The sequence below is a fragment of the Caenorhabditis briggsae genome (assembly GCF_000004555.2).
Source record: "Caenorhabditis briggsae complete genome, chrIII, whole genome shotgun sequence".
NCBI lineage: Eukaryota > Metazoa > Nematoda > Chromadorea > Rhabditida > Rhabditidae > Caenorhabditis > Caenorhabditis briggsae.
Genome location: NC_013490.2, coordinates 7350283 through 7377483, shown reverse-complemented (window position 1 = coordinate 7377483; position 27201 = coordinate 7350283). Strand labels below are relative to the sequence as shown.

The following is a 27201-nucleotide window of genomic DNA, read 5'->3' as shown; positions in this document are numbered from 1 at the left end:
TTTTCGCATTGACATTTCTAAAATTGCATGAAGAGGGTAGAGGGAGAACGGGGAGGGAACAGAGATTCTAGTGTGAACATATGTATATATTAATAAAACAACAATAAAATTGAGAAAGAGGGGAAGGATGAAAAGTAGTTACAAAAATTTCCAAGAAACCAATGAGGATAAGATATTTGGAATTGGTTTGGCGGTTGAGTGTGAGAAAGCCCCGTTTTGAATGATTGGGAGAGCTGGAGAATGAAAGGTAAAGTGGAAAATCAGATAGTACATCCCGTATTACATTAAAAACTACCTAATACAACAAAAAATGTGATGAAAATAAGGATCACATGATCAAAGGTCTGAAATCTGAGGAGAAAAATATCAATTGGATGACGGGTGCTGCTGCTGTTGGTTAAGTCCTCCGGCATCGTTACCGAGCATTCCAGATGATCCATCTTGATTTTGTGCATATTGAGATCCTTGAGCTGGGACACACGTATTGGCCACATTTTGGAATAATCTGAAAAACAGGTCGAAATCAAAATCTGTATACTTTGTAAGTGAGTTGCCAATAACGCAAATGAATAACAGCTGATGGTTACTTGGGATACATACGGATGGGACACTACGTAAGCCAGATAATCTTACCTTTGAATTTCTGGAGCACAGCTAGTAAATTCGTAACGCCAGAAGTTGTATGTTGGGTTCTTGATCAGCTCGATGAATGTTATCAGAAGACCCCAAGGATGAGGACGAAGTGCAACGAGGCGTTCGAACAGTATACGCGTGATTTGCTCTTGAATGGTGTCGTTAGTCGAGTTTTTGAAAAGATACAAGAAGACGCAGCTGAAGTAGTGAGTGTGAGCGTTCGGGTAACGAAGTTGATTAGCGATTCCGTTGAACAGCAAGTATCTTCCTGCAAGAAACAAAAATGATTCAATGTAAACATATTAAAAATAACATACCTTCAGTGTCCAATTGAATAGCCAAATTCTGGAAAATATCCATGAACGATGTATGAGCTATACTCAATGTAGAAATGCGCTGACGTCTCAAATGCAGGTTTTCAATAGCACGAATGCCGACGTACAGAACAAGAGCATTCATGACTGTCGTGTTATATTTGGTACCAGATTGATTTGGAGTTTGAAGTAGAGTCGGCAGTCTTGGAAGGAAGTCAACAGGTGTTCGATTCGCCAGATATTCATCCAATGGAACTCGAATGTTATCAGGGATTATGGTGGCCATGTTCAAGTTCGATTTTGGTTCAACAGCCATTTCTGGGATTGTATCTACTTGTTTGAAGTTCAGAGCGAATGGATCCGGAAGACGCATTTCGTGAGGGAAGGCAGATAGAATCAAATTGCGCAGTTGCACGCAGTTTGGCGGAATCGTATCACATATGACGTAGTGGAATTCGCACAGAAGCTCTGGGAAATCGTGTAGAATAACAAGAAGAACACGGAGCGTTCCTTTGTAGAGAATAGCGATAGACTTCGGCAATTGAATATTTCGTAGGAATGGTGCCAAGAACTTGAGATGAGAGATGATCAACTGAGTATATGTTGCAGCTGTTTTCACTGAATCCACTGTTTCGGCAATCCCTGTGTTGGCCAAAAGACGTCCGATAACATTTCTGTGTCCGACAATGTCGAGCCAAGCGAAAGCAAAGCCTGGCATGCGCCTTGGCTGAAGAGCGAAGAACGTTTGTCCAAAAGCTTCCAAAATACTCCATGCGATTGGCTCCAGTAGCTTCAGTGGATCGGGCCCAGTAATTTCGTTGAACAAACTGATGAGGATTCGATGATACGGCATCGCGTTGAAATCTGTTTTGCGAACTTCGTGATCCATGTGAAGAACCCCAACGATAATGTTCAGTAGCTAAAATAAAGCCATTTAAAATTGTTAACAAATCCGTTTACTTACTTTTTTCAGCAGATTAATCTTATTCTGCGACTGTCCATTGTCCGAATGTCTGATCATCAAAGCCATAAGTTTGACAAACGCGTCCAGAGTGTAGTAGCAGCGGTGACGAATAAGATTTGTTGGTAAACCGTTTGCGATTTGTTCCGACTTCATAACTCGTACTGAGATGTCTACACAGTTCTCCACACAAAGTCGGAAAAACTGAGTTATCTTGTCATCAGTAGCAAGAACACCATGCTCATGCATGAGCTGAATCATTTGAGCAAGTGACTCCTGTGGGCTTCTCTGTCCAGTGGGTGAGTAGCACAAACTGATCCATTCTCGCATAATTACTTCAACTTTGGCTGTCATCTCTTGATCATCATATCCTCGTTGAGCCATGGCTTCAGCAGATGCTTGTGGCATTGGAGCAGCGTCCATTGGGAGAGTAACTTGAGGCTGTTGTTGTTGTTGTTGATGTTGAATTCCAGGGTGATGATGAGAACCATTATTAATTCCGTTGTTCAGCCCATCAGTTCGAGTTGCCGACTGAAGTTGATGAAGCTTAGTTAGCTGATCGCAAGTCATCGGGAATCTCTCTTTCAGATACTGGAGACGGCTCATATCACCACCCCCAATACTTCTAACAAATTTCTGGGCAAAGCACACTGCTTCCATATTTCCACCATTGTCCATGCTGTCGGCGAGGTACTGATCCCAAAGTGTAGACTGAAGTAAGTTTTGTTTGAAAAGTATTTCAATTCCCTCCAAGTTCCACTTATAATCCGAACGAATTTGCATTATCGCTGACGTAATGCGTCGAGAAAGATCGACCAAAGGATAGTATGCTTGTAGAAGACGCATCAGCCCTATGAAAAGATCACGAAGGCGTCGAGCCCATTCCACATCCAACAAGTTCTTAGTTGGCTGTCCCTCAAGACGGTACGCATGCAACAGGTGCTCTGTGCATCGCGAAACAAGAGCCATTAACTTGTTTGCATCCTTCGAAACAGTAATCTGTTGCATCCAGTCGCGAATCCAGCATACTGTTTGAAACGCGGGATTGTTAAGGTGCGGTTGAGCTTGAGTGGTTTGATCCACTTCCTTAATGATAATTTGCAATTGTTGGCAGATAACATCCATATCTTTGCTGTGAGTTTGAACTGGAGGGTTAGCGCTATTTGGTTCCGAGCCGAGAAGATCTTCGCCAGAATTCGCTTTGAAACCACAAATCCGGCTGCTGAATTGGGTGTAAATATTCATCAAAGCAGAACTGGTCGGTCCTGGTTCAGTGGCAATAACTTTCGGTAGTTGGGAATGAACAGCAACAGCTGCCTCATCTCGATACGCTCCTCCTTCAGTCTTTGCATTAATTCTCTTCTGGTAATCGGCTTCCAGACGCTTCTCAATTTCCTGAGTTGCCTTCTCACAAGCCGTTTTGACAATGAAGTTGGTGGAAAGTTCAACGTTATCTTGCGTTATCGTAGATGATGCTTCTTCGATCATTTGTTTCAATTCTGGAGTCCCGTTGGATGAACGCAGTGATGACGAGAACGCTTGAGCCAAGTTAGCATGCATTGTACTCGCCAGCGGGTCACGACATGTGATCATTGCCATTCCAGCTGTCATTGCACGCATCTAAAAAAGGTTTTCATTGATATTCGAAACAGCATAGTTCATTACTGATGGTTTTTAAAAAACTTACCATATGGAATGAAGCGGTTTTCAAATTCTGCTCTTCGGGATCTAAAGCGAAATCCTTTCGAACCAACGACTCTGTAACCGTCATCGCGATCTTCAAAGCTCTTTCGGTGACTGGTCCGATCAACTCTTTGATGGCATGGATCATAGCTGGGCGGACCAAGTGTTTTGCATGCGGGTGCAATTGGAAGAGAGGAAGATTTGCAACAATCTTGACGTGTGGCACGAGACCGTCGTATGTGAGCACATTTATGTCGTGATAGGCGAAATGAGTGACGTTTGGAGTTACTTGCGGCTCCGTTTGTGATCCAGCTCCACCTCCTGCTTGTAGCTCAGCTTCTGTTGGTTGTGGTGTAGCAGGTTTTTGCTGATCAGGGATAGCAGGGGACATTCCGGAAAGCTGTTCAGCTGAACCCGACAAACGAATTTGCGATTGCACTGGGCTCGCCGCTTCTGGTCGTCCGAGCACTTTCACTTCACAAAGCTGTTGTGGAACTCGCACGAGCTTCTCCGTATCCTTGAGAATACCATCCATTGGCAAGACACCAAGATCAACATTCAATTCTTTGCACAATACTTCGATTTCGAACTTCAAATTTATTTTGAGATCAGGTTCATTATGCAGTTCGGCCAGAACTTTTAGAATACTTCGAATCCAAGCACAAGTTGGAGTGAACAACGATGTTTTTGAGCACGCTGTCAGAATTTTCGATATAAACGGAACCACAAATAGTAACTCTGCTTGTCCTTTGTAGTAAGCCTCCAGTAACAAACTCTTCAAATCCAGATCATTGAGCAAAATAGGTTTGTTCCTCGCAATAGTGATCGATCCAAGCCAACTTCCGAGATTTTTCAGCAACTGCCGATCACTGTAGTTAGAAGCAACAGTCGTTTTCTTATCGGTCCGAAGAAGGATACGAATGTTTCTGAATGTTTCTCTCTTGATGCATTGGTCAAGGTATGCATTGTCGATGGCTGTGACAAACTGATTATAGAGTGGTTGAAAATTTTGTTCGATAGAGACTCTCTTCATGACGATATATTGAGCCAACCAACGTGTGAAACCATCTCCATGTTCAACAATCATCTCCAACACTTCATCTTTCTTCTGAGCCAAATTGGTTGCAGACAAATTATTGAATAAAAACGAGATTTTGTCCACTACAGCTTCAGCGGGCTGAGCGATCTCCGCTCCATCCTTATTTGTTGCCTGGACAAGAGTATCCACATTGGTGTATGAAAGAACGTTGCCAGTTCGATTCGCAGGAAGAGCATTTTTTGGATCGGTCGAGGATGCTCGTGCAACAGCTCCCCAATTTGTCGGAGCAGATGCTGGTGTTGGTGTGGATGAAGCCGACGAAGGATTTGTACCAACGGGAGTGTGACGACCACCTTCTGGTGGGAGCTCTCCTTTGACACCGGCAATAACATAATCTTTCAACGTCTGGGGGAATTTAGTGAAGTTCTCGCTGTTGGCTATCATAGTGCAAACCTGAAAACATTTCAAAATAAATATAACTTCTCTAACTGCATCGATTTACGTCAAAAATAAAATTTTTATAGTATTTTAATTTCGACTTTTAAAGGCTTGAAGGGATCTGAGAAAAATTAAAGAAATGTTATAAACCGGTGTTGATTTTGCTGAAACCGGAAGAAGTGAGATAGCGAAAGATCATAGAATGAAAGCCTTTCTTTCATTGAAAGGTAATGGAAAACTAGGAACCGAAGAGAAGATGAGGAAAAAAAGACACCCCGCCGGGAGGCAGTATACTTTAATTTGCGTAATTACGTGTAACTGAATGGACCAATTGACTAGCAACTTTCAGGGTTGCCTAATTGGGTAGCCTGAATCGTTAAACAAATCGAAAAATAATAAGGTTACTGTTTCATTCAACAAACTTTCTTTCAACAGGCGGGGCGAATGCCCTAGTTTTTTTCCCCACAGAATCTTTCTGCAAACCGTATTTCTCTCCATGTGCAGTATTTCTCAAACCCCTCAAAGTCAAAATGCGACACAGAACAACAAGAAAAAGACTGCCAGTATTTCATCAAACTATTTTACTTTTGGTTTTTTGATAATCATCTCACCTTCGGATAAGCACACAGTTTGCTTCTGCAATGTTGAAGTGCGACTATTCCAAACGTCCAGAGCATCGTATTCGAATCTGCACTCAAACTCTCAATAACCTTCCGAACGGCTGTGGCAAACTGAACGTTGCTGATAATATCTTCCCGAATAATTCCTCCATAAACAGCAGCCGTGGTTCGCAGCTCTCTTTCTGGATATTCATGGAAGAAACGATATTCTTCGAACAAGTTTTTGACCACACATGCGAGAACATGGCGTTCGCGACGATCATTGCCAGTCTTGAACTTTTTCAGTAAATCGATTAATGTATCCACGGACATTGCGTTGTTAACACTGTAAATTTTCTCGAAGTACGAATTGGCTTCTTCCTGAATGTCTTCGGCGAATGTCATTGATGCAAAGTCTTCCATGCCTGGTTGTTGAGCCGCAGCGGCCACAGCAGCTGCACTTCCTGCTATCGGAGCACCAACAGAAAATCCGCTATTTGTCGTCGTTCTCGTCACTCCACTCGTCGCGCTTCTACCACTGACACTTCCGCTCCTTTGCAACTGGTGAGATCCTTGTGAAACGAAATCAGGAATTTGCCCTCGGAAATCCATTGGTTGTTGTGGCGTCGGAGGTCCAGATGGTCGCTGTTGCGGCGGAGCTGGAGTGGTATTCCAGCTGGGATTAGAATTCTGAAATACATAATGTTAGATTAAAATGGAAAGGAAAATGCTGATATATACTAGAATATTGAGAAAAATATAAGATTATCATTTCGAGTAAAATAATATTACCTGCCGTTGTGCGAGCGGAGGAATTAAAGATCGCATCATTTGCGAAGAAGGGGACATCGAAGAAGATGGAGGAGGCGCAGGCTGAACAACTTTCAGCAAATCACGATTGTTCGCGTTAAACTGATTCATGTTCATGAGAAGATTCATTCCTGGCTGAGAATTCTGCGATGTGTTTGGTGGCGGTTGATTCTGTATTTCAACATTTCGTTAAACCAAAACAATGTATGAATCGAAATTTACCATCATATGTGGATGCTGTTGAGCTTGAGGTTGTGGTTGAAACATGGGTTGTGGGGGAAACTGCGCCGGTCTTTGTATCGGACCTGGAATCGCTTGCTGACTGTGCATCTGCGGCTGTGGCGGAGCTGCTGACGTCACAAGTGACTGCTGCGAAATTTGTTGCTGCAGGAGAGGTGGTTGTGATTGCTGCTGAGGAACGGCGCCGGATGGTGGATGTCCGGTGCCGCTGCCGTACTGTTGTTGTGAACCTCCTGCCTGTACTGTTTGATGTCCGCCCGATGATACCGACGAACTTCTACCCGAGTTCTCTTTCATTACCTAAAAAACGTAAGAAATTATAGGTGATCATTTGAAGATTAACAAAATGTGTGACGCTTAGAGAATGGTGTCCGTTGTCGAAAGTCAATTAATTTAGTTCACCATTCAAATAAGGTGGGAACTAACTAACGTATTATAGACTAGATAACATGTGATTGTCCGCAATAATGAGCTAAAAAGAATATCGATTTGTCATCATTGGCCGCAACCCGATATCAATAATTTTAAAACCACTTCGGAACAAAACTAAAGTTTGAAAACGCTCATCAGAACATTCGATATTAAATATTTCTACCAAGAAACCCAAACAAGAAATCTAGAAACCCGCCAGAGACTGACAAATCGTTAGCAAAAACAGAGTAGCGCAGCGACCGAGGCATCACGAACGAAAGACACAAAGAAAGCCGCGACGCAACCGCTACGCGTCGCCCTGTTGGACGTTCGTTTGAAAATCTTCGTGCATTCCGGACTAATTTAGATCAGGTTTTCGCTGTAATTTTCAATTGAGAAGCATAGAATATAAGGATATAAAAATGATATTATAATTTTTGGCAATTTCAAATGCAAAATGCTTTCGTTCGTGCCCTGAAAAAACTAAACTATGAAAACAAGAAAGATAAAGTATCGAACTAGCAAAAATCTGCGAAGTATATTTCGGAATGATGTTGAAGCATAAATAGGTTGATCACTACTAAAAACACCACATTTCTGTAAACCACACTCAATACGAGGGATCTTAGTTCATATTATGTCGGTGTCACAGTGTTTGTTGAATTTTTACCACGTTCAGACTACTGAAAATTTCAAAAACAAAAATATTAACCTGGAAAAGTAATGGATATTGCTGCCGATGAGGCTTTCTTGCTCTTTTTCGAACAAATTTGATAAGCACGTGAAGAGGATCAGATGGAGCGCTTGAGCTTGTTGTTTTGCCTTGAGGTGCTAGTGCTGCTACCAATTGTTGCTTTTGATATTTCTTGTGAATATACTGTAGCAGTGCAACGGTCATCGCTTCTCCATGAGCCTTTTCCTTATCCTCTATCCACTTCTCCAAATTCAAATAGTCTCGTTTCGAAGCGAGACATGCTAGATCCACCATAAAAGGAAGATGCTTAGCAGACTGATTTAAAAGTTCAGAGAGACCGGTTGGCTTGATATCATGAGCAACATCGAGAATTTTGGCAAGCTGCGTGTTATCGGAACTGTATATACTTGTTAGTGACCAGATGATGTGTTGACGCATATGTTTGGATATGGCTGGCTGGAAATAATTGTTTTTAGAACGGTTTATTATGGTGAGATTGTTTTTGCAATCGAGAATTTACATAGACACCTACGTCGTTCCATGACATATTCAAAATGGGGATCACATTTGGGCTTTTGGAGATCCAGTCAGGTAGATACTCGCGAACTAAATCCTGCCGTGTTGTAGTCCATTGTGTAGGTGAGAGTATCAAAGCCAAAATGCAAACATCCCCAGTTTGGGTGTATCCAATTTTAAAGAAATCTCGATGAGGAGATTGAGGTTGGGTGTTGAGCAATGTGAGTAGAATATTACTGAACTCTTGACAATTCCACAACTGAACAATAGGTGGTGTGTCATCAGGAATCGTTTTTAAATTTAGTTCTGGAGTCAGCACTTTAGTGTGAAAATAGTTTGAGAAGTTCCAAATATCGGCATACTCCAACATGTGGTCGTATAAATGAAGCTGCCGATCCCAATGTTTCCATGGCGAATAAAAGAAGGAAATCGGGAAATTTTGAGGATCGTCTTTGAACATGATTGGAAAGATCTCGGAAAAAAGAACGAAAGTATCCCGACTGACATAAAGCTTTGGATCATCCAGTTCTTTGACAACTTCGACCCAATTAATATTTGGAAACCAATCGTAGGATTCGTCATGGCCATCAGTTTCGATTTGCTTTTCTTTGATGTATCGAATAACACCATGCACGAAATTCGCTCCTGGCCAATATTGTTGTAGGTCGCTAGAATTTTATAATTAGTATTAATATAATCATATCAAATCAGTAAAAACACTCACAACGGCTTTGCTAGTGTCACATCATAGTTGCATTGATTGATAAAAAGCAGAGCATTCGCGATTGAAGAGTTGGTGACCATTTCTGAATGTATTATGGTGAACTGTTAAATTTTCTCATTCTTACTTCGTTGCACAGGTGCTTGTTTCAATTCCTTGACGAAGTCATCTACAGAATCTAAAATACGCGGTCCATAAATTTCTAAGCGTCTCTGAAGAGCCTCCCGACTAGAATCCATTATAGCATCTTTCACAGGCTGTGTCAATTTCGGATCTCCGAGTCGAGAAGTGGTTATTGTGTCGACCGATTGTGCATCCATGTCGAGAGCCCCGGGTTCTTTACTAGGATTCAACCGTGAATTGGAATACATCATAAAGGCCAGGGCTTGAATTATTTCCGCGTTATTGGCATTGGAGCACTGTAATCTAACTCTTTATAATGAACCTGGAATATCAATTCATACCGTGATCAGGTATTGAACTATCTTGGTGGGATCGGCGTTCCTGCTGACAACAGATGCTTTCACCTCCTTATCCAGAAACGTTTCAATGATATCTATGAGTGTCTCCGAAGTGAAGTTGCCGCGTGCAATGTGATTGTAGACTTCGGCACTTTCTGGAGACAAGACTAAAAAATTAGATGTTCAGATTCTCTGATCAGTTTTCATAATTCCAATATATAGAAAGAATATAAAAACCACAAGCATCACCTGAGTATTCACAATGTGCTATGAATAATGGCTGGAGGTATTCGCGAAGACGTCTGATCTTGACCAGTTTGTTGAGGAACGGAAGAATTACCGGAGGATCGTATAATCCGGCGAGCTGGAATATTACTCTTTAACTAGAATTGAAATATGTTTATGAAATCGAAAATTTTTTGTAACTGTTGCTAAAAGTACATCTATAGTGAAAGCGAAAAAAAACTATATTGGAAGAATGTGAAGCAAAGACTACATTACAAAAAAGATAGACACGAAGGAGAACAAATGAAAAGGTCGTCAAATTTGGTGTATTGATATAGTAGATACATTTTAACATCGTCTTATTCAGTGTTATTATTCTGGTGAAAAAAAAACTGAAATTGTTGAAGAGAAAGACCGGTGGCCGTGGCCGAAGATCTCACAACGGCAACTACCGTAACCTAAAAGTGTTTTAAGTCAACTTTTCCAGTATCAAAATTTTCAATCTTCCAACTTGTCTGGCGAAAAATAACAGAAAAATTGGCGGGAATCAGTAGACGACGAAGAACTAATTCTTGAAAATAAACATATTTTTAGCTTACTGTTATTGTCGTGGTGGGACCTTACACAGCTCCGATATCCTTTGTACCAGACAACCAGAGAGCAGGATTCAATGAATAATGACACTGTTATAAGAATTATTTTGGAAATACTTTCTTTTTAGACCTTCGTGTTGCTCAGAAAACTACATACAAATCAGGTCAGGCAGATCCTTAATCACTAAAGAAGAACAACTGAGACTCTAACGCCAGCATTTCGAGAGTTAAAAAAAGATGCATGATCTTCAAGTACTAGACTCTGGCAATCAAACTTATCAGTTGACCACACGGATTAGACAACACGAAAGAGACATTCAAAGTTTGTGAGTCTTCTCAAGAGAGTTCCTTCTCTCCGCCGTGGACTTCCTCTTAATCACTGTGTATCCAATACTCCCTTGTTCTTTCCCCGTAGAGTACCAGCGGGTGAGCATATCAATAGTCCATCATCATTTCTTCCCCACTGCGTTTTTCTCTCCTCCTTGCGTTCAAGTTGAGGCAAATGTTAATATTACAGCACTTTTGTTTTTCTCTCATCACCTGCGTCTTCTGTTTCATACTGTGTGAGACAGCGAGAAATGATTATTTGTATTTCCACTTGAAGAATCATATGTGTGTGCAAGAGATGGAGAACAAGCATGGGATAAATTGGAATCGAGATAGATACCACTGATAGAAATTGAGAGAGAGAGAGAGAGAGGGAGAGAGAGAGAGTCATCAGAAAGACTCTCAAAAGTTTATCACTGTTACTTATTATGCATTTTAGCGACAGTTTTTTGAAGAATTATGCACGGATAAAATAATAGATATTTTTCAAAAACTCACCTTTTTGCACAGATGAGAAATCGCTTTGTTTGCCGCAGAATATTCCATAGACTTCTCATAGGCCTCAATAAGATCACAAAGAGCTGCAGTGAGTCGTTGTGCTCCTCGAATCTCCATAACTGTCCGAGCTTGCTGGTTCACAGTAGAATACTCGAGGATCTGGAACACAAACGTACAGATAAATTTAAGTTTAACAACTATTAATGAATTACTGAAAAATTTATTACTATTACTGAAAAATACACGAATTCTTTCAGAGTTCATTTTTTAGAATAACTTTCACAAATAATAAGAAAATAAAGTACCGTATGAAATAGGCCAAGGGCTGCTTCCTCTCCAAGAAATTCTTTGGTTGGAGCATCCAATTGGCAGAAGCTGAATGCTGAGAGTATGATGTTCGCCGCGTGATTGGCAACTGCAGGAGTCGAACGACCACAGATGACCACAAGACGCTGAAAGTTGAAATTTGAAAAAAACTGAATCTGAATCAGTATTAGCTTACTTGAATGATAAACGTATGTGGCTTCACACGATGAACATTGTCATGAGCCAGTAGATTGTCGATGTAAGCACACGAACAACTATTGAGAACAAATCCCAGTGACATTTTCGGCAGAAGAGAAACGACGCCTGGAAGAAAGTTTCACATAAATCAGATTAGAAGATAATTCCTTTTTTGAAAACCTTTAATTTTTTGACACACTTTTGAAGTTATTACAATAAAAATTGCGTTTTATATAACTAATTCTAGATAAATAGAAAACTTGACAAAAAATTTTCCCTGTACTTTTAAAAGAACCGGAATTTTTTAACGATTTTCAGAAGATATCCTTTTGAAAACTTCAACTATTATTTTTGGATTGTCAGAAAAGAAGGTTTTTCGATATTTTTCTCATATGCGTAATTACTTTAGACCCGCTATAGCGTATAAAACAATATAAAGCAAGCGACAGAAGTCGGTTTTTCAAAAAATCAATTAAATAACGAAATACTTACCTCGCTTGGATATGGGCCTCTCAATATTGTCCCGATTCCGAATCATGTTGGTTGGTTTCAGCTCCTCTGTCGGGGCTGAACGCGAAAACATCATTTCGGCTTTTGAATGATAAGAAAAGACTTGTGAGATAACATATATATATATTAAAAACATAAAACTTCCCGCTAAAATTAGATCAATTAATAATCTGAGAAAAAAACATGAACCGCAAAAACCGAAAATCTGGCGCCATGCCAAACTTCAGTTCAGTGCCGATTTTTTTTTCTGAATACAACGACACTCCGAAATTACGCATTGCGCGTTGTTTAGTGGACGGAAAAGCGAACAACTGCCGCGGGCCGCCGGCATGCAATGAATTTTGTTGGTGAACCTTGAAACTGAAGCTGAAGTTCATAATTTTATTCAACACAACAGGGGATAAATAGAGTGGACAGTTAAACCCTGATTTTTCGGAAAATTTGAGAAATTAAAATGAGACTTAATTCTAAGTAGAAAAATATTGAATGCAAGAATGCAACATGCTGGTCTAAATTATGGTATTCGAAGGAACATCGAACTATAAAAGGGTTGCATATAAATCTTATTCATAAAGATATATTGGCTGACAAAAAAGTAAAAAACGAAGAAAAACAACGAGCCTATTTATTTGGTATTTAGAATAACTGGTTATCTAGAACTTATTTGAATAGAGAATTCATAAGATTGAAGCGTTTCTCTGGCGAATCATCACTGAATTTATATAACTTCGTTTAAGTCAATGACAACCTTTCTCTGCAGGTCTCCGTTTTATTACAGCGCTGGTGGATAACATGTGATGTACTTTTTTTCAATTAAAATAATGTCTTATTGACAGAACGCCTCTTTGCAAGTGCCATTTTAATAGTTGAAATTATAATCCATTCTGGAATGCGGACATGAAGGCTGAAGTCAGTTTACTTCCTTCTTGTTTTTAAATCCTTTTTGTACCGTGAGACCCTGAAACTACTGTAACATTATTTTCCGAAATGTATCTGAAACCCAAGATTGAAGATGTTTTTGTATTGGAACCTAAATGTTTCCTGCATTTTTTGCTTACATAGTATTAATCCTCTGATATCGGTGTGTTGAAGTACCGTACAATAATAGAAGGCTGCCGGTACCGTCAACTTTGAGCCTACATATCTCGGTTCCTGTAAAAGATATCAAAAAGCGGTCAACTAGCAAATCATGATATCAAAAATTGATATCAAAAAATGATATCAAAAATGATATCAAAAATTTTGTCATTTGACCACCTTTTGATATCTTTCACAACAACCGAGATATATGGGCTTAAAGTTAACGATTTGTGTAGCTTTCTACATTACAGGGATTACGGTAACATACCGTAAGCCCTGTATTAGAAGGGTCCCCATCACAAAACGTGGTTTGAATTTGAAAAATTGCTCAATTTAGGTGAGATTGATAAATTTTTATTAGTTTTTGACTATAAATCACCGTAATAGAAGGACCCTCCGGAGGTACCTGCGAACAATAAAAGGGCAGATCCTTCTAATACAAGCTTTACGGTTTTTTAGGAATCATGTACTTCAGATGCACATTTTTTTTCAAAAGTGTATTTCGGTACGTCGCTTCTAAATCTGATGATACTACTGTACATTCCCTTTTCGTGTTATTGTGAGGAGAATTGTTTTCATATTGACTTCTTCGAAAAAGTAAAGTACAATCCCATAAATCTTCTTTTCATGTCACCTCCCTGTGTGTTGAAGTTCTCATTTTAACGTATTCTTTTCTTTTCTAAAGCGATCCGTCGGCCGTCGGATTTTCTCTCGTTTTCTGCTTCTTCCTACAATAGAAAAGAAAAGATAAAAATCATGGTCGTGTGGAAAGGGAGGCGGTGTTGGTGTGGTAGTGTTTCTGGACATGGAACATAAACGATCTGATGTCTGCGATTCCTTACTTATCCACACTTTTCCAGAAATACAATGTGAAAAACCCGTTCCGCACCAATTCTCTGCGTCTCTATAATATCCAGATCCTCTCTGATTTCTCAAGGAAAAAGAATGAAGAAGCTAAATATAAGCCCTCATTCTTCTGATTTCAAAATTGAACAAATGTTGCTCTTATTGGCGTTATTGCCCACTGTGGCTATAGCACAGAATACTTTTCAAAATACCATCTTTGACCTTCCTGCTCAACTTGGAGGAGAGCCAGTTGGAGTAGCTGCTCAAGCTCAAGGAGCACCTCTTCTTCTTCAAACAGCTGACCAGAAACCACCAGCTCCAGTTGGTGCCCAACTCCCGAATGCGGTCCCAGTTCCAGCTGCACCACAAGCTGTAACTGTTGCTCCATTCACATTCCCAACACTTCCAACAGTTGCTCCATTCGCTCTTCCAAGTCATCCAACTATTGCTCCATTCACTCTGCCAACCCACGCTCCATTCACATTCCCAACTCATCCTCCATTGGTATTCCCACCACCATCAACACCTGCTCCATTTGTTCCACCAAGGTACGTACTTTTTATAATTGCATCAAAATGTATGTTCCTGTGATTTCTTTATTTCATTTTTCCTGGATCTTGGGAAGGAAGTACTGTATTAATTGGATCTCGAATGTTCCCAAAAAATCAGAAACTTTCTTACCGTACTCTTCTTTTCCCTTTTTTGTGAAAAAACTCCTGTTTCAACTTTTCTAATTTTCCAAATGGAAAAATAATGTTTTGTTTCATACCCACCTTATACTTTTCACTTTGAGCTAATTTATCTCGGTTCTCGTGAAAGATATCAAAAAGTGGTCAACTGACAAAATATTTTGGATGTTATGATAAACTGTTGATAGTTTTTTGATTTCTCTTATAGAAATTCAGTAATTGAGCTCAAAGTGAAAATCTAGGGTACCGCACTCTTACCGTACTCTTCTTCCTACTCTTTCTGTAAAAATTTTTGCTTCAACTTTTCTAGGTGTCCAAACTTTTAGGAATTGAGTTCCTAGTTTCAGTTATTTTTCAATTTTTAGTCCCTACGCATTTGTTCCACAACAAGGATACCAACAACAGAATAACTTCCAACCATACAACGGATATCCTCAACAACAACAACAACAACAACAACAAGGAAATCAGTATTACAACTATAATAATGGAAACTACAATCAGGTATGTAATGATTTTGAAATTTTTTATTCATCTTCTTGACTGTCGGCTCGTAACTTTTAGTCAGAAGTTGTGGAGGTTTCGGCTTTTAGACGGAACTTGCCCAAAAACGGCTGTATGGCGGGTCACGGGCAGGTTTTGGTCGGAACCTTGTCATAAGTTTTTTAGAGTTTCCTCGACGCCCGAGCGTCTTCAAATTATCCTTTTTTGTCCCACAAGGAAGAAAATCCCGATAAAATCAAAAATAGATGAATCCACACCTTTGAAAATTATGACGTTAAATCGGATAAGGTGTTGAAGTGTGTCTCTTGTCAGATTGGTTTTTGGTTGGATGGTATGCCTATGGCATCGCCGTTTTGCAGTGTCATCCTTTATGAGAAAACACGTCCTGGAAAAAGAAAAGAGGCAACACACAGGATAATTGAACTGGATAACGGGAGGAACACAAAGACAAAAACGAATAATCGAAAAGAAAGAAAATGACGAATTTGGGCAGATACATAGAAAATATCTGGTTGGATGAATAATCGACTTTTTATAAAGACAAATTCCAAAGATACTTTAGTCTTTTGGAATTACTAATATTTCAAATTGCAGCAACAACAATACAATGGATACAACAACAACAATCAACAACAGCAACAATACAATAACTACAACCAACAGCAACAAATTGTTCAACAACCACAACAACCACAGGTTCCTCAACAACCCCAACCACAACCACAAGTACCACACCAATCGGTTCAACCAGTTCAACCACAACAGCCACCAGTGCCATCGCCACAAAACGGTGGACCACAACAAGTGCAATCCTTCGAATCGAACACTCAAATCGTTCAACCAGTCAGAGCAGTTCAAGCCAATGCTCAAGTTGTTCAGCCAGTTTTAAAACCAGCTGTAAGTTTTTTTAATGAAACTGTACTCAACTGACCAACGAAACATTCAGGCCAAAGCAGTTGCCACTGCCGTAGTGGACACAGATTCATCTGCAAAGAAAGCTTCTGAATTCAACAAGGCCAATGCTATCGAGCCACCAAAGCCAGCTCACGCTGAGAAAGCTTCTTTAGATGCCGAGGTATTTTGTGAATGCTTCGTGAGAAACGCTTCAAGCAGCAACTTTTCAGGTCGATGCCAATGTTGATCGTCATTTGTGGTTTGCTGCTGACTACGATGTGAAACGTAAACAATTAAAAAATGGTTCCAATTAATTGATCATATTTCTACAGAATGTCGCAAGAGTCTCAATGGAATCGGAGTTCGCTTCCAGAAGAAGTTCCCATCGTACCTTCAGAAAGGAGGAAAAGATAGAGAACTCGCTGAACTCGTTGAGCAGAGACTTCTAGAATGCGAGAGAAAATCATCGGCTTCTCATTGGGATAAGGTTGACACTCTTCTTCAAAAAATCAGTCTCACCAAGAGGTTCAAATTTCTATAGTTCTAATAACTTTTAGATGCTTTTTCAGTGAGGAAGGTGAATGCCGCGCTGGTCTCATCCAAGAAAGAATCTCTTGTGTCAATCTTCTGAAGTACACTTGCCAATTCGTCGATTCATCGTACCACTTCAAGTTGGTTCCAGCCAGAATCACTATTCAAGAAGCTCGTCAAGCTGAAAGTGGAGCCGAGAAGTGCAGACAGGTTATCCGAATTGTGAAGCAAAGATTGGAGTCTGGAGCTGTCACACTGTAGATGAAAATAACTTCTTTCGTTCTTTCTCTTTTTATGTAAATAGGCGCAAAATTTGACATTTTTTATATGGATATGATGTGCAATAATAATTTATTTATTTTTTCCGGATCTACTTTTTTCTAAAGGTGGGGAAAGATGAGCAATAGCAGAATGTGTGTGTACACGTAGAATCACAGAGAAATGAATTGAAAGAATAGGACTATAGCTAAAAAGCAATCTACATCGACAATTTGATGAATCAGCTAACAACGACATCGTCTATATCTTCCACTTCCAATGTGGCTGCATTCTTTGACTGTTTTGGATCCTCTTTCTGTAAGATGACTCAGATTTTTCATATCTGCTCTTATCTCAGTACCTCTTTCAGTAATGTTGACATCACTATTCCAGTGAAAAGAATGATTCCCATCCACGAATTCGACTTGAACTTGTCCCAACAATCGGCTCCATTGTCAATATCAACTGATCCGATTTGCCATCCAAGTTGTGCGGTTGTAGCAGCCAATGCTACGTAGTATGGCCATGTTTGGTCACTTGCCATCCCACAAGCAGTTAGAGATGCAACAGTTCCAACTCCAAACGCAGATAGCCATTTTTTGGTATCAGCTCCTAGTCGAAGAGCTGTTGACTTCACACCAATCATGATGTCGTCTGCTTTGTCCTGAATGAAAATTGATATTTCTGAAATTTCGCAAAGATGGTAGAGTCAGAATATCGTCGGTCCGGATAAGAAGAAGAGCGATTTCATGCGTTTGGGGTTACGGTAGGTATAAAGAGATGGGCCAAGGTACACAAAAAGACATGAAATCTATCCAGGGAGCGATCGCATTTAAGAGACTGCTAAGAATAGATTTAGAGACAAGACAAAACGATTATCTCCCCAAAAAAAAGGCAACCTGATGTGCATAAATAGTATCGTAAACAAGCGTCCATTGGAGTGCAGCTGCATACATCCAGAACGGTGCAGAAGACGACAGATCACCCTTTAATGCAGCCCATCCGAGTAGAGCTCCCCAGTTGAAAGTGAGTCCTGTACTATGAGAGAAAAGAGGATTTGGTAGGATAATGAGAAAAAAGCGAGAATGGAAAAGTGAGAGAAGCTGAGTAAGACTACTGTTTTCTAAAAGATGCAGATACCACCCTGAACCAGGTCCCTGATTCGGGTTTTATGATGACATAAAAACATTGCCCACCACCACCGCAACACGGTCTTTTACGCTTTGCGAACATACAAAAACTCAAAACAAGTCACAACACTTACTAATGGAAGCCTACCGTAACCCGTGCATAGAAATTAGCCTAAGCCTTGAATCGGTACTCGGGACCCCATAAATACAAAATCATATGTTATTCGTCTTCTCCGAAATTAGTGCCACCTATCTTTTTTCTTCTCTACCTGATGACTATATATAGTGTCGTAGATGACCGTGTGCAGAATGGTGGCTGTGTAGAGAGGCAAAAAAATGCCAAAATCTTTGACATGACCCATTTCGGCCCAAGCTATCAGCACACTCCAATTCAGGGTGGCACCTGCAACCGTAACAAACAGAAAAGTGAGAACTAGAAATAGCTAGCGATGATAGGAAAGATTCCAAGGCTGGTGTTCCCTGATATAAGAAGAAAGACTAACCTAGCATAAACTGAGGCCAATAAGTGTATCGTTTAGCCAATGGGTATCCAACAACCAATGCCATTGAAGAAGCTCCGACCGCAACACTGAAAATAGTGTTTGAGATCTCGTCGTACACAGATTAATACCTAAACCAGTTTAATTGCAACAAAATCGCCAGAGATGAACTTAGGAGCCCCGCCAAAAGACCGACTGCTTGCTTTTCAGATAACAACCCACATGCTAACGGTCTCAATTTAGTACGCTCCACCTTAAAATCCAAAGTTAGTTTCTCCCAAAACCGGGAAATGCGAACTTGTTTATCGAAATCTTTATCCCATAAATCGTTGATGACACATCCGGCACTTCGCATAAGAAATGCTCCTGTTCCGAATAAGGAAAGCATGTAGAGAGAAGGCAACTGACCAGCCGGAGTAGCCATTGCTATACTCCATGTGCATGGCCAATATAATAACCAAGTCCCTGAACAGAAAACAAACTTTTTGAAAAGTTGGTTCACAAACCAATAGGTTTATCAACTCTCATCAGTTGTAGATATGGTTTTATATTTGAAGGTGAAGCAGCAACTAAACTACTTGCTGTTGGTATCAGTGACATTGGCTGACGGATGCTGAAAGTTGCTGTGGATTTAGGAAAAGTGAGGTTCTTGAAAACCTTGTGGAAATATATCGTTTTTGGTTATAATACATTTCAGAGGAAGAAGCATAGTTGACAAGCACTGATGCACATTGTGGTATTCTCCTCACCCCTATCGACCTGATAATCATCTGGAAAAACAACAAAAATGAAGTGTTTCTCGCTTCTGAAAAGGAACAGCTGGAAAGAAACCGTATTTGCAGTGTTTGTTGAGAAATTGGAACCAAAAAACAATTTTATTTAAAAAGAAAGGACCAACAAGAAAACATAACATAACAATTTTGCGAGAAAAGCGAACAATGAATCAAAATAGGTGGCTAAGGAAAAGAGCGGAGAAGTATACGTGCAGAATGGAGTGAAAGCGGAGAAATCGAAAGAGGAGCAGCTGGTGCTCAGTCGATTCTCTGCGTCTCTTATCTTCCTCAATTGCACTTAGAATTCCATACTATCCATCTTTCGTCCTTCAACAACCACGGATGTGATGACATGACCGTCTTCTGTTTCCTTTGATTCAAGTTCGCGGCGAACTTCCGGCGAGATGAGATAGTGACCATGGAACTGAAGGTTGAAATTTCGAATTAAAAAAAATTAGTGATAGCAGAGGCCGTATGCAAGAAAGTGGTGGAAAACCATTTTCCGGTGTTTGGAAAATGATTTTCAGAAAGTCTGGAAAGGATATTCATTTTTAGTCATTTTTCGGACCAGAATCAATTTTAAAATGGGAAAAAATAATTTAAGACTTTCAGAAAATCCTTTTTCCAAACACCGGAAAATGGTTTCCGCCTTCTTTCATGCGACCTAAGAACTCAGATTCAATAGTGTTGGGGGATGACATAATTTAATTTCTTCCGTATTGGAATATCTTTAACCTCTTGCTATTAGCCTGGTCAATCCTGACCGGGGAATTGGAACGCCCCTGTCAACCAGGGTGCTCTACATTCCATAGCATAATAAAAAGAACTTTCATACTTAAAGTATTGGTTTGCTCAATATAATTTGATAAATTTGAAACTGTGCGCATTTGGAAATGAAGAAGCCGAACGTGAACCAGAATCAACAGAAGAAAAAGAAGGTTCCAAGCCACGGAGGAGAAACAGATGTTATTACCAGCCTCAAAAAAAGTAGCTCTACTCTCTTTTCTCAAATTCGGCACGTTTATAACAAAAAAGGACCACAAGAGCAACAGGGTAGTAAAACAGATAGTATGGAGACAAATGAGCAGCCATGGTTTCATGGATTACTCCCGCGAGAAGAAGTTCAGGTGGAATACCTATTTTCAAATAAAAGTTTATTCTTGAATATTTAGCTTCTACTCCTTAAAAATGGCGACTTCCTGGTTCGTATGTCTGAACCTAGTTCGGGACAGGCAAGGCATTTGATTTTGTCAGTAATGCAAAACGAATCGAGCCAGGAAGCAATGCATTATGTCATTCGTAACGCTGACGGGAAGTTCTCAATCACAGGGAAAGAAAATTTTGATAGCCTTATCGAGTTGATTAATCATCACAAACAGAACAAGTTGCATGAGGTGGCATTCATTCAAATCGCAGATATTTGAATCATTTTTCAGGATAATCCAAAAAGTGTCTTAATCAACGCCATAGGCCGTCAACCATGGGAACTGAACCACTCAGATGTTACGATGACAAAAACACTGGGAGAGGGAGCTTTCGGTGAAGTGAAATTGGGAACTCTCAAAATGGGTTCGGATTCTGTAGACTGTGCAATTAAAACCGTAAGTTTCGGTGTTCATTCTCGTACGGTATCGTGTTTCCCATAGGCAAAACTCGATAAGTTAACAAAAGAGCAAATAAAAGAGATCACCACTGAAGCTCGTCTCATGCGTGGATTCAACCACAAAAACGTAGTTCGGTGCTATGGAGTGGCTGCGGTAGATGAGCCATTGCTAGTGGTGATGGAATTGGTCAAAGGTGGAGGTCTTGACGGATATTTACAGAAGAATTCTGTGCCATGGCCAGAAAAACTCGACATCCTTACTCAGGTTGCTTCTGGTATCTCTTACATTCACAGTAAGAATATCATGCACAGAGACATTGCGGCTAGAAATGTTCTTTATGGCGGTGGAGTGGTGAGTGTGTAAGTAAGGATCTGACTAGTATTACTTCAACAGGCAAAAGTTTCGGATTTCGGTATGTCACGAGTCGGTACCGAATATCAAATGAATCCGAACAAAAAAGTACCAATCAGATGGCTATCTCCAGAAACCCTTATAACGTTCGTGTACACTCAAAAAACTGATGTTTTCGCATTTTCGGTGCTTTGCTGGGAAGTTATCGAGAATGGAACACAGCCGTATCCTGAGTTCAAAGTTGTTGAAGTACACCAGAAAGTTGCCAAAGACGACTACAGAATGCCAATTAGCGATAAAGCACCTTCACTAATTGCTGATGTTATCGTAAGATGTAGCTGCATTCTTTTTGAACGATGGTGGTTTTTACAGAAAAAATGTTGGGTTCGAAATGCACTTCAACGTCCATCAATGGCTCAAGTAGTTCAAATGATGACATCTATCACTGGGAAAAAGGAACTAAGCAAGTCAGGAGGAACAGTCAGCGCAGAACGAGCTAAGATTTTTGGTGGTGTTGGAAATGGTCCTCTATCTGATCCGTGTCGTGAGAAAACGATTATAAAAACCGGAAGACGTAACGTAAAAAAGAGACCAACATGTCAATTAAGTGCAGGTAATTCTGGAGCTCAGCTATCATCTCCTTCTTCGTCAAAGGAGAAAAAGAAAAAAGGAGGAAAATCGAAACGCTAGCCCGAATACTTTAATGAACTTAACTGCTTGTTTTTGACCAATAAAGATACTTCTGATCACATATATATATTATACTTTTTCTATTTATGTCTGAAACTCACTCTGATAAGCTCATGAATGGCGGCTTTCTGTTCGGCATTCAGATCATTCTTGTATCTTTGACATAATGCCAAAAGGCACTGATGCCACAAGACGGGCATGTCTCGCTCGTCGTTTTTCAGACGGATGAAATGATTGACGACACCATCGACTGCACGATACGGAAGCGCATACTTCTTGTCAATGAGTGCACGAAGAAAGACAGAATTGGCGCCAGTGTATTCCATCTCCGCAATCTGGAAAAGGTCATTGGTAGAGACTTATGTACGGCATCATGTCAAAGCAACGTACTCTGAGCATAGCGGCAGCTGAGTGGAAAATAGGAATAGGCACTTTTGTGAGCACCGAACTGAAGATGACCGCTTCACGGAGTGTACAGGTTCCAGACTGAAATTTCGAGCGCCTTTTCTTTATCTCGATTCCGTTATACACTCACCTCCAACAATGGAAGAATAAGTCCTTTGAAAAACGCTGCTGGCTTGTAAATAGCTTTACAGAGAGCTTGATAAAGATGGTAGTTCAATTTTTTGAACTCATCAATATCATCTCGGAGTCGGGGGAGAAGGACCAGCGTGTAGAATCTGAAATCAAAACAAAACATGAAAGTAGTTCGAGTGGCTATTCTAACCTCTGACACATTTTTGGATTCATGTTGGAAGCGAATAGTCGTGTGGCTTGGTACATAGCAGCTGCAGTCCAAGTTTCGGGCTTTGTGAGGCTAAACCGAATTATTCGTTTCCTTCACTTTACGAACACTTACAAAAGAATCTGTTCCCAATTGATCATTTTTGGAATGATTTTGAAAGCTTTCGGCACCTTTCCACTGCGATATTTTGACATGTACTGACCAATCTGCTCATACATTTCAACAACTTCTGGATCCATATCCCGCATCTAGATAAGAAGAAAAACTGTTTTACGGTGCAACTAAAATGTTATTTACATTGAACTCGTTTGGATCAACTTGACTGAGAGCTAATTCGGCATCGTTCTGCTTCGCTTCGATTTTGGCTTGGATAATGTCATAGAGAGTGGAAATTTGAGCGGCATCTTTCTTGAGGAACCTCGCCAAGTCTGCTTCATCTTGTGGATCGAGCTCCTAGAATAATGCAAATTTTATATTCAACTTTCCAAGATAAAAATATTACAATGATCTGATCTTCAAATCCATTGTCATCTTCCTCCTCGTCATCGTCTTCATCATTAGATTTCTCATCATCATCTCCGAGCCAACTTCCGCGTTGTCTGAAATATGCTATAATAGCTACATGGCTCGAATGGATGTGAGGTATGTAGTATCCTATTTCTAATAACACTGTACCTCTTCGAAACTCTTGAAGTATCGGCTGCGCCTTGTTCATCTATAGCTTCTTCCAGAAGCTGTTTCCTTGCCTCGTTAAGAATTTTTGATGATAGCGAATCCGGGACGAACTGAAGAAAACACCCAGGATTTACTGTAACAGCGCTATCGGGGAACAAACCTCATCGGTTTCAGATTCTGCTCTTTTTCTTTTCTGTTTCTCACGAAGCTCTTCCCTCTGTTTTGCTACATTTCCCGCTTCCAATTGGTTATCAAGTGGAGCGTTAGCTGATAGTTTGTCTCCCCTTCCTTTCAAATTTTTTTTCACCATGTTGCTGAAACTGATTACAATAATAAGATAATCTACGAATTTGTCAAAAATATACCCTGAAAGGCTGAAACCCCTATCAGACTAGTCATTCACTTCTAAGCAAAAGTAACATACGCGATTTCATTACTTGTCAAGAAAAAAGAAAAGCGCAGGACGATAGAGATTTGTCAACAAATGACAGGAAGTGGGTGGGGGGGGGGGGGGGTTGAAAAGGAAGAAACTAAACTCTAAAAGTGAAGAGCAATAAATTCTTTGAACCAATAAGGGGACAGGGAGAGAGTTCCAATACCAATAATGAATTTCAAGACAATGAAATCACGCGTAATATTAAAATGGGTGGGATGGGGAGAAAGAAACATAACATGGATAAATATGAGGAAACAAGGAGGATGTATCAGGGAGTGAGGGCGATCGGTGAGGGATAGAAAAGACGGATTAGATTTAGATGAGGTCGGCGATCGACTCCGGCATTTCTTCGATTTGAGTCGTGTAGTATGTCTCGATCTCCTTGAGCTGACGAGCATCGTTTTCAGTCACGAAGTTGATCGCAACTCCCTTACGACCGAAACGTCCCGAACGTCCGATACGATGGATGTAGTTCTCACGATTGGACGGGAGATCGTAGTTGATAACGAGCGAAACCTGAAAGAAAATACTGAGATAAGTCGGCCGCTAACTAGAGAAGTTAGTCCTCTTTCTGCAATAATCACCTGTTGGACATCAATACCACGAGCTAAAATGTCAGTGGTGATAAGGACGCGAGAAGATCCGGAGCGGAATTCGCGCATGATAGTGTCACGCTCAGCTTGATCCATGTCTCCGTGAAGGCAGGAAACAGTGAATTGCTTGCTAGTCATCTGTTCCGTGAGTTGGTCTACCTTCCTGCGAGTGTTACAGAAGATGACAGCTTGAGTAACATTGACAACGTTGTAGAGATCACAGAGACAATCGAACTTCCACTCCTAAAAAACCATCCTACGAATAAGAAATCAGACAGCAAAAACTTACGTCTTTCTGGACATTAATGTAGAACTGTCTGATACCTTCCAAGGTGAGTTCATCCTTCTTGACAAGAATGCGAATTGGATTACGCATGAAGCGATCAGTAACATCGAGAACCTCTGCTGGCATAGTAGCCGAGAGAAGAACGACTTGGACGTCTTGTGGCATGGAACGGAAAACGTCGTAGATTTGGTCTTTGAAACCGCGAGAGAGCATTTCGTCGGCCTCATCAAGAACGAACATCTTGATGCGAGATGTATCCAAAGCGTTTCTGTTGATCATGTCTCCGACACGTCCTGGAGTTCCTACGACAACGTGAATTCCGTTCTCAAGCTTGCGTTGATCGTCACGAACGCTGGTTCCTCCAATACATGGAAGGATATTCACATTGAGGTACTCTCCAAGAGCGCTCATGACCTTTTGGATCTTAAAAAAACATTTCAACTAATGGAAGGAAATTTCTAATGATCTCACCTGCTGAGCCAACTCTCTAGTTGGAGCCATGACGAGAGCCTGGACATGTGGATCAGAATGATCGATTCTTTGGAGAATCGAAACCGAGAAAGTAGCAGTCTTTCCAGTTCCGGACTGCGCTTGAGCGATCACGTCCTTTCCAGTTGTGCATGGAACAATAGCTCTCTTCTGGATAGCAGATGGCTTTTCGAAACCGAATCCGTAGATTCCGCGAAGAAGTTCTTCTTTCAACTCCATATCGTCGAAAGATTCGACGACTTGATCGTAGTTTCCCTGAAATTATTATTGTTTCGAAACAACTTGTTTTAAATATGTTAACAATGAAGGAGACTTTCTTACCTCGATCAAGCCGTCGGCGTCGACCATTGAAGATCCGTTCACATCATTTTTAGCATCGGTCATGACAGGTGGGTATCAAAGTTAAAAATTAACTTTTGAAAGTGCAGTTGAGATTCTGAAATAGAATGTCTTATTTATGAAATGCATAGTAGTGAGAAGCAAATGTTGCGAAAGACAAGTTGGTCCTAAAATTTTCAATATCTTTGGCTAGGTCAATTAACTTTTCTAAAAAGTTGAAACACTATATGTGACTGAAATTTGAATTACAGATTAAATAAATAAATTTCAAAAAAAGATTTTCAGCTTTGAGAAAAATCCAAAAAAAAAGAAAACGGTCAGCGAAGCGAGAAAACCGCCCCAAAACCGGGGGAACAAATCATTCGAACGAGGGACGGGTCTCGCCACGAAAAGTGTTTGCGATGGAGCGCACATACAGACAGGCAATTTTTTGAGGAATTTTTCGTTTTAACTGGTTTAACTGTCGAAAACTCGGGATTACCTATCTGATTTTAATATTATTATGACTACTTATCGCTTCACATTGAAGCAGAACATCGTACTAGCAATCAAGATATGTCTTAAGCGCTCTTAACTATTTTTTGAATTCTAAAAATATGTCCTGAAATTCGTCGTTCTCTTAGCTATATCAAGAACCACATGACACTGACTTCTCGTTGTACCTGATGAAAATATTTTTTAAAAAACTACGAGCGCGGTGAGCATAAGGAGACAGAAAATGAGACGTCATCCGCGTATGCGCGAAGAGACGACTGAGCAATTTAGGCAAATGAGCGAAAAGAGTGAGAGAGAGAGAGAAAGAGTGCGGACGGCTGTGGGCGTTCTAAATGACATGAATGAGAACGAATGGAGGGAACGAGAACGCCATCTGCTGCCTGAATGAGAACACCTGTTGACACCAAATAAGGCTTGGCAGAATGCCAATAATCCTACTGTAGATCCTAATCTGGTGTGGGAAACGACCAAAACTGAGCACTGCATAGAAAATGACCTAGAAAATAGCAAACTGACCGGGTGGAGAAATCGCGTTAACTTTATTAGCAATTTGAAATATATACTCTGAAAGGTTGTCCTCAAAACGAATCAAACTATTCCTGACTTTCCGGCTGTTACCCATCGTTTCCCTCGCGTTTTCCTCCTCCGCTCTTCACTCTCACATATTGACATAAATCTCGAAGAACAGAATCCGCGCGGACACAACCCGCTGGAGAAATATTACACTCATTTTCACTCTGCTGCTTCCTTCCTCTTTGTCATTATCGATTTTCAACTACAGAAAATCTTAAAAGCGACACCGAACAGTTTAAAATATGGTTTTTGTACTTATTGAAATAAAATATCACTTCGAGATTCAGAATTTGAATGTTTCTTATGGAGAAAATACCATCGGTATCATTTGAAATCAGTAATGGGGTTATTCATGTAGCGAAACTCTGTATTGAAATGCATTTCGGCGCCCTCGAAATTCAATGCAGGAGTGTCGCGAAATGTATTTCAAAGTTTATTTCAAAATTTCAAAGCATTTCGCGACATAACTGTAAATGCATTGAAATACATCGCGTGGCTGAATATTTTTTCTGGAAAAAGGGATGCGCCTTTAAGCTTTGTGGA

General features: G+C 40.4%; 6 protein-coding genes across 6 annotated transcripts; 2 read left to right on the top strand and 4 right to left on the bottom strand.

The window, feature by feature from the left end:
• Positions 1 to 366: 366 nt before the first annotated feature.
• Cbr-let-711 lies at positions 367 to 12253 on the bottom strand (the record flags this gene model as incomplete). Its single annotated transcript, XM_045243990.1, has 18 exons — positions 367 to 505; positions 634 to 901; positions 951 to 1866; positions 1912 to 3528; positions 3596 to 5083; positions 5680 to 6357; positions 6460 to 6648; positions 6700 to 7017; positions 7841 to 8278; positions 8355 to 9006; positions 9063 to 9144; positions 9187 to 9478; positions 9524 to 9687; positions 9770 to 9884; positions 11164 to 11322; positions 11469 to 11615; positions 11666 to 11793; positions 12160 to 12253. 18 exons carry the CDS (start codon positions 12251 to 12253, stop codon positions 367 to 369), a joined length of 7884 nt encoding a protein of 2627 aa, XP_045095977.1.
• A 2000-nt stretch (positions 12254 to 14253) lies between these two features.
• On the top strand, positions 14254 to 16982 carry Cbr-abu-13 (the record flags this gene model as incomplete). The annotated part of the gene is made up of 7 exons (XM_045243989.1): positions 14254 to 14684; positions 15158 to 15296; positions 15891 to 16193; positions 16243 to 16353; positions 16421 to 16475; positions 16523 to 16715; positions 16760 to 16982. The coding sequence occupies 7 exons, from the start codon at positions 14254 to 14256 to the stop codon at positions 16980 to 16982; spliced, it is 1455 nt and encodes a 484-aa protein (XP_045095976.1).
• A 238-nt stretch (positions 16983 to 17220) lies between these two features.
• Cbr-coq-2 lies at positions 17221 to 19379 on the bottom strand (the record flags this gene model as incomplete). The annotated part of the gene is made up of 8 exons (XM_045243988.1): positions 17221 to 17295; positions 17341 to 17643; positions 17879 to 18123; positions 18613 to 18698; positions 18741 to 18862; positions 18908 to 19074; positions 19116 to 19222; positions 19267 to 19379. The coding sequence occupies 8 exons, from the start codon at positions 19377 to 19379 to the stop codon at positions 17221 to 17223; spliced, it is 1218 nt and encodes a 405-aa protein (XP_045095975.1).
• A 301-nt stretch (positions 19380 to 19680) lies between these two features.
• On the bottom strand, positions 19681 to 23757 carry Cbr-byn-1 (the record flags this gene model as incomplete). Its single annotated transcript, XM_002641768.1, has 10 exons — positions 19681 to 19806; positions 22129 to 22362; positions 22418 to 22513; positions 22563 to 22707; positions 22755 to 22844; positions 22887 to 23020; positions 23070 to 23225; positions 23275 to 23371; positions 23448 to 23557; positions 23608 to 23757. The coding sequence occupies 10 exons, from the start codon at positions 23755 to 23757 to the stop codon at positions 19681 to 19683; spliced, it is 1338 nt and encodes a 445-aa protein (XP_002641814.1).
• On the top strand, positions 20276 to 22027 carry CBG16480 (the record flags this gene model as incomplete). The annotated part of the gene is made up of 6 exons (XM_002641769.1): positions 20276 to 20509; positions 20555 to 20776; positions 20819 to 20951; positions 21066 to 21337; positions 21380 to 21664; positions 21710 to 22027. The coding sequence occupies 6 exons, from the start codon at positions 20276 to 20278 to the stop codon at positions 22025 to 22027; spliced, it is 1464 nt and encodes a 487-aa protein (XP_002641815.1).
• Positions 23758 to 24198: 441 nt separating the features above from the next.
• Positions 24199 to 25635, bottom strand: Cbr-inf-1 (the record flags this gene model as incomplete). The annotated part of the gene is made up of 5 exons (XM_002641767.1): positions 24199 to 24399; positions 24468 to 24719; positions 24766 to 25185; positions 25234 to 25506; positions 25573 to 25635. The coding sequence occupies 5 exons, from the start codon at positions 25633 to 25635 to the stop codon at positions 24199 to 24201; spliced, it is 1209 nt and encodes a 402-aa protein (XP_002641813.1).
• Between the last annotated feature and the right edge of the window lie 1566 nt (positions 25636 to 27201).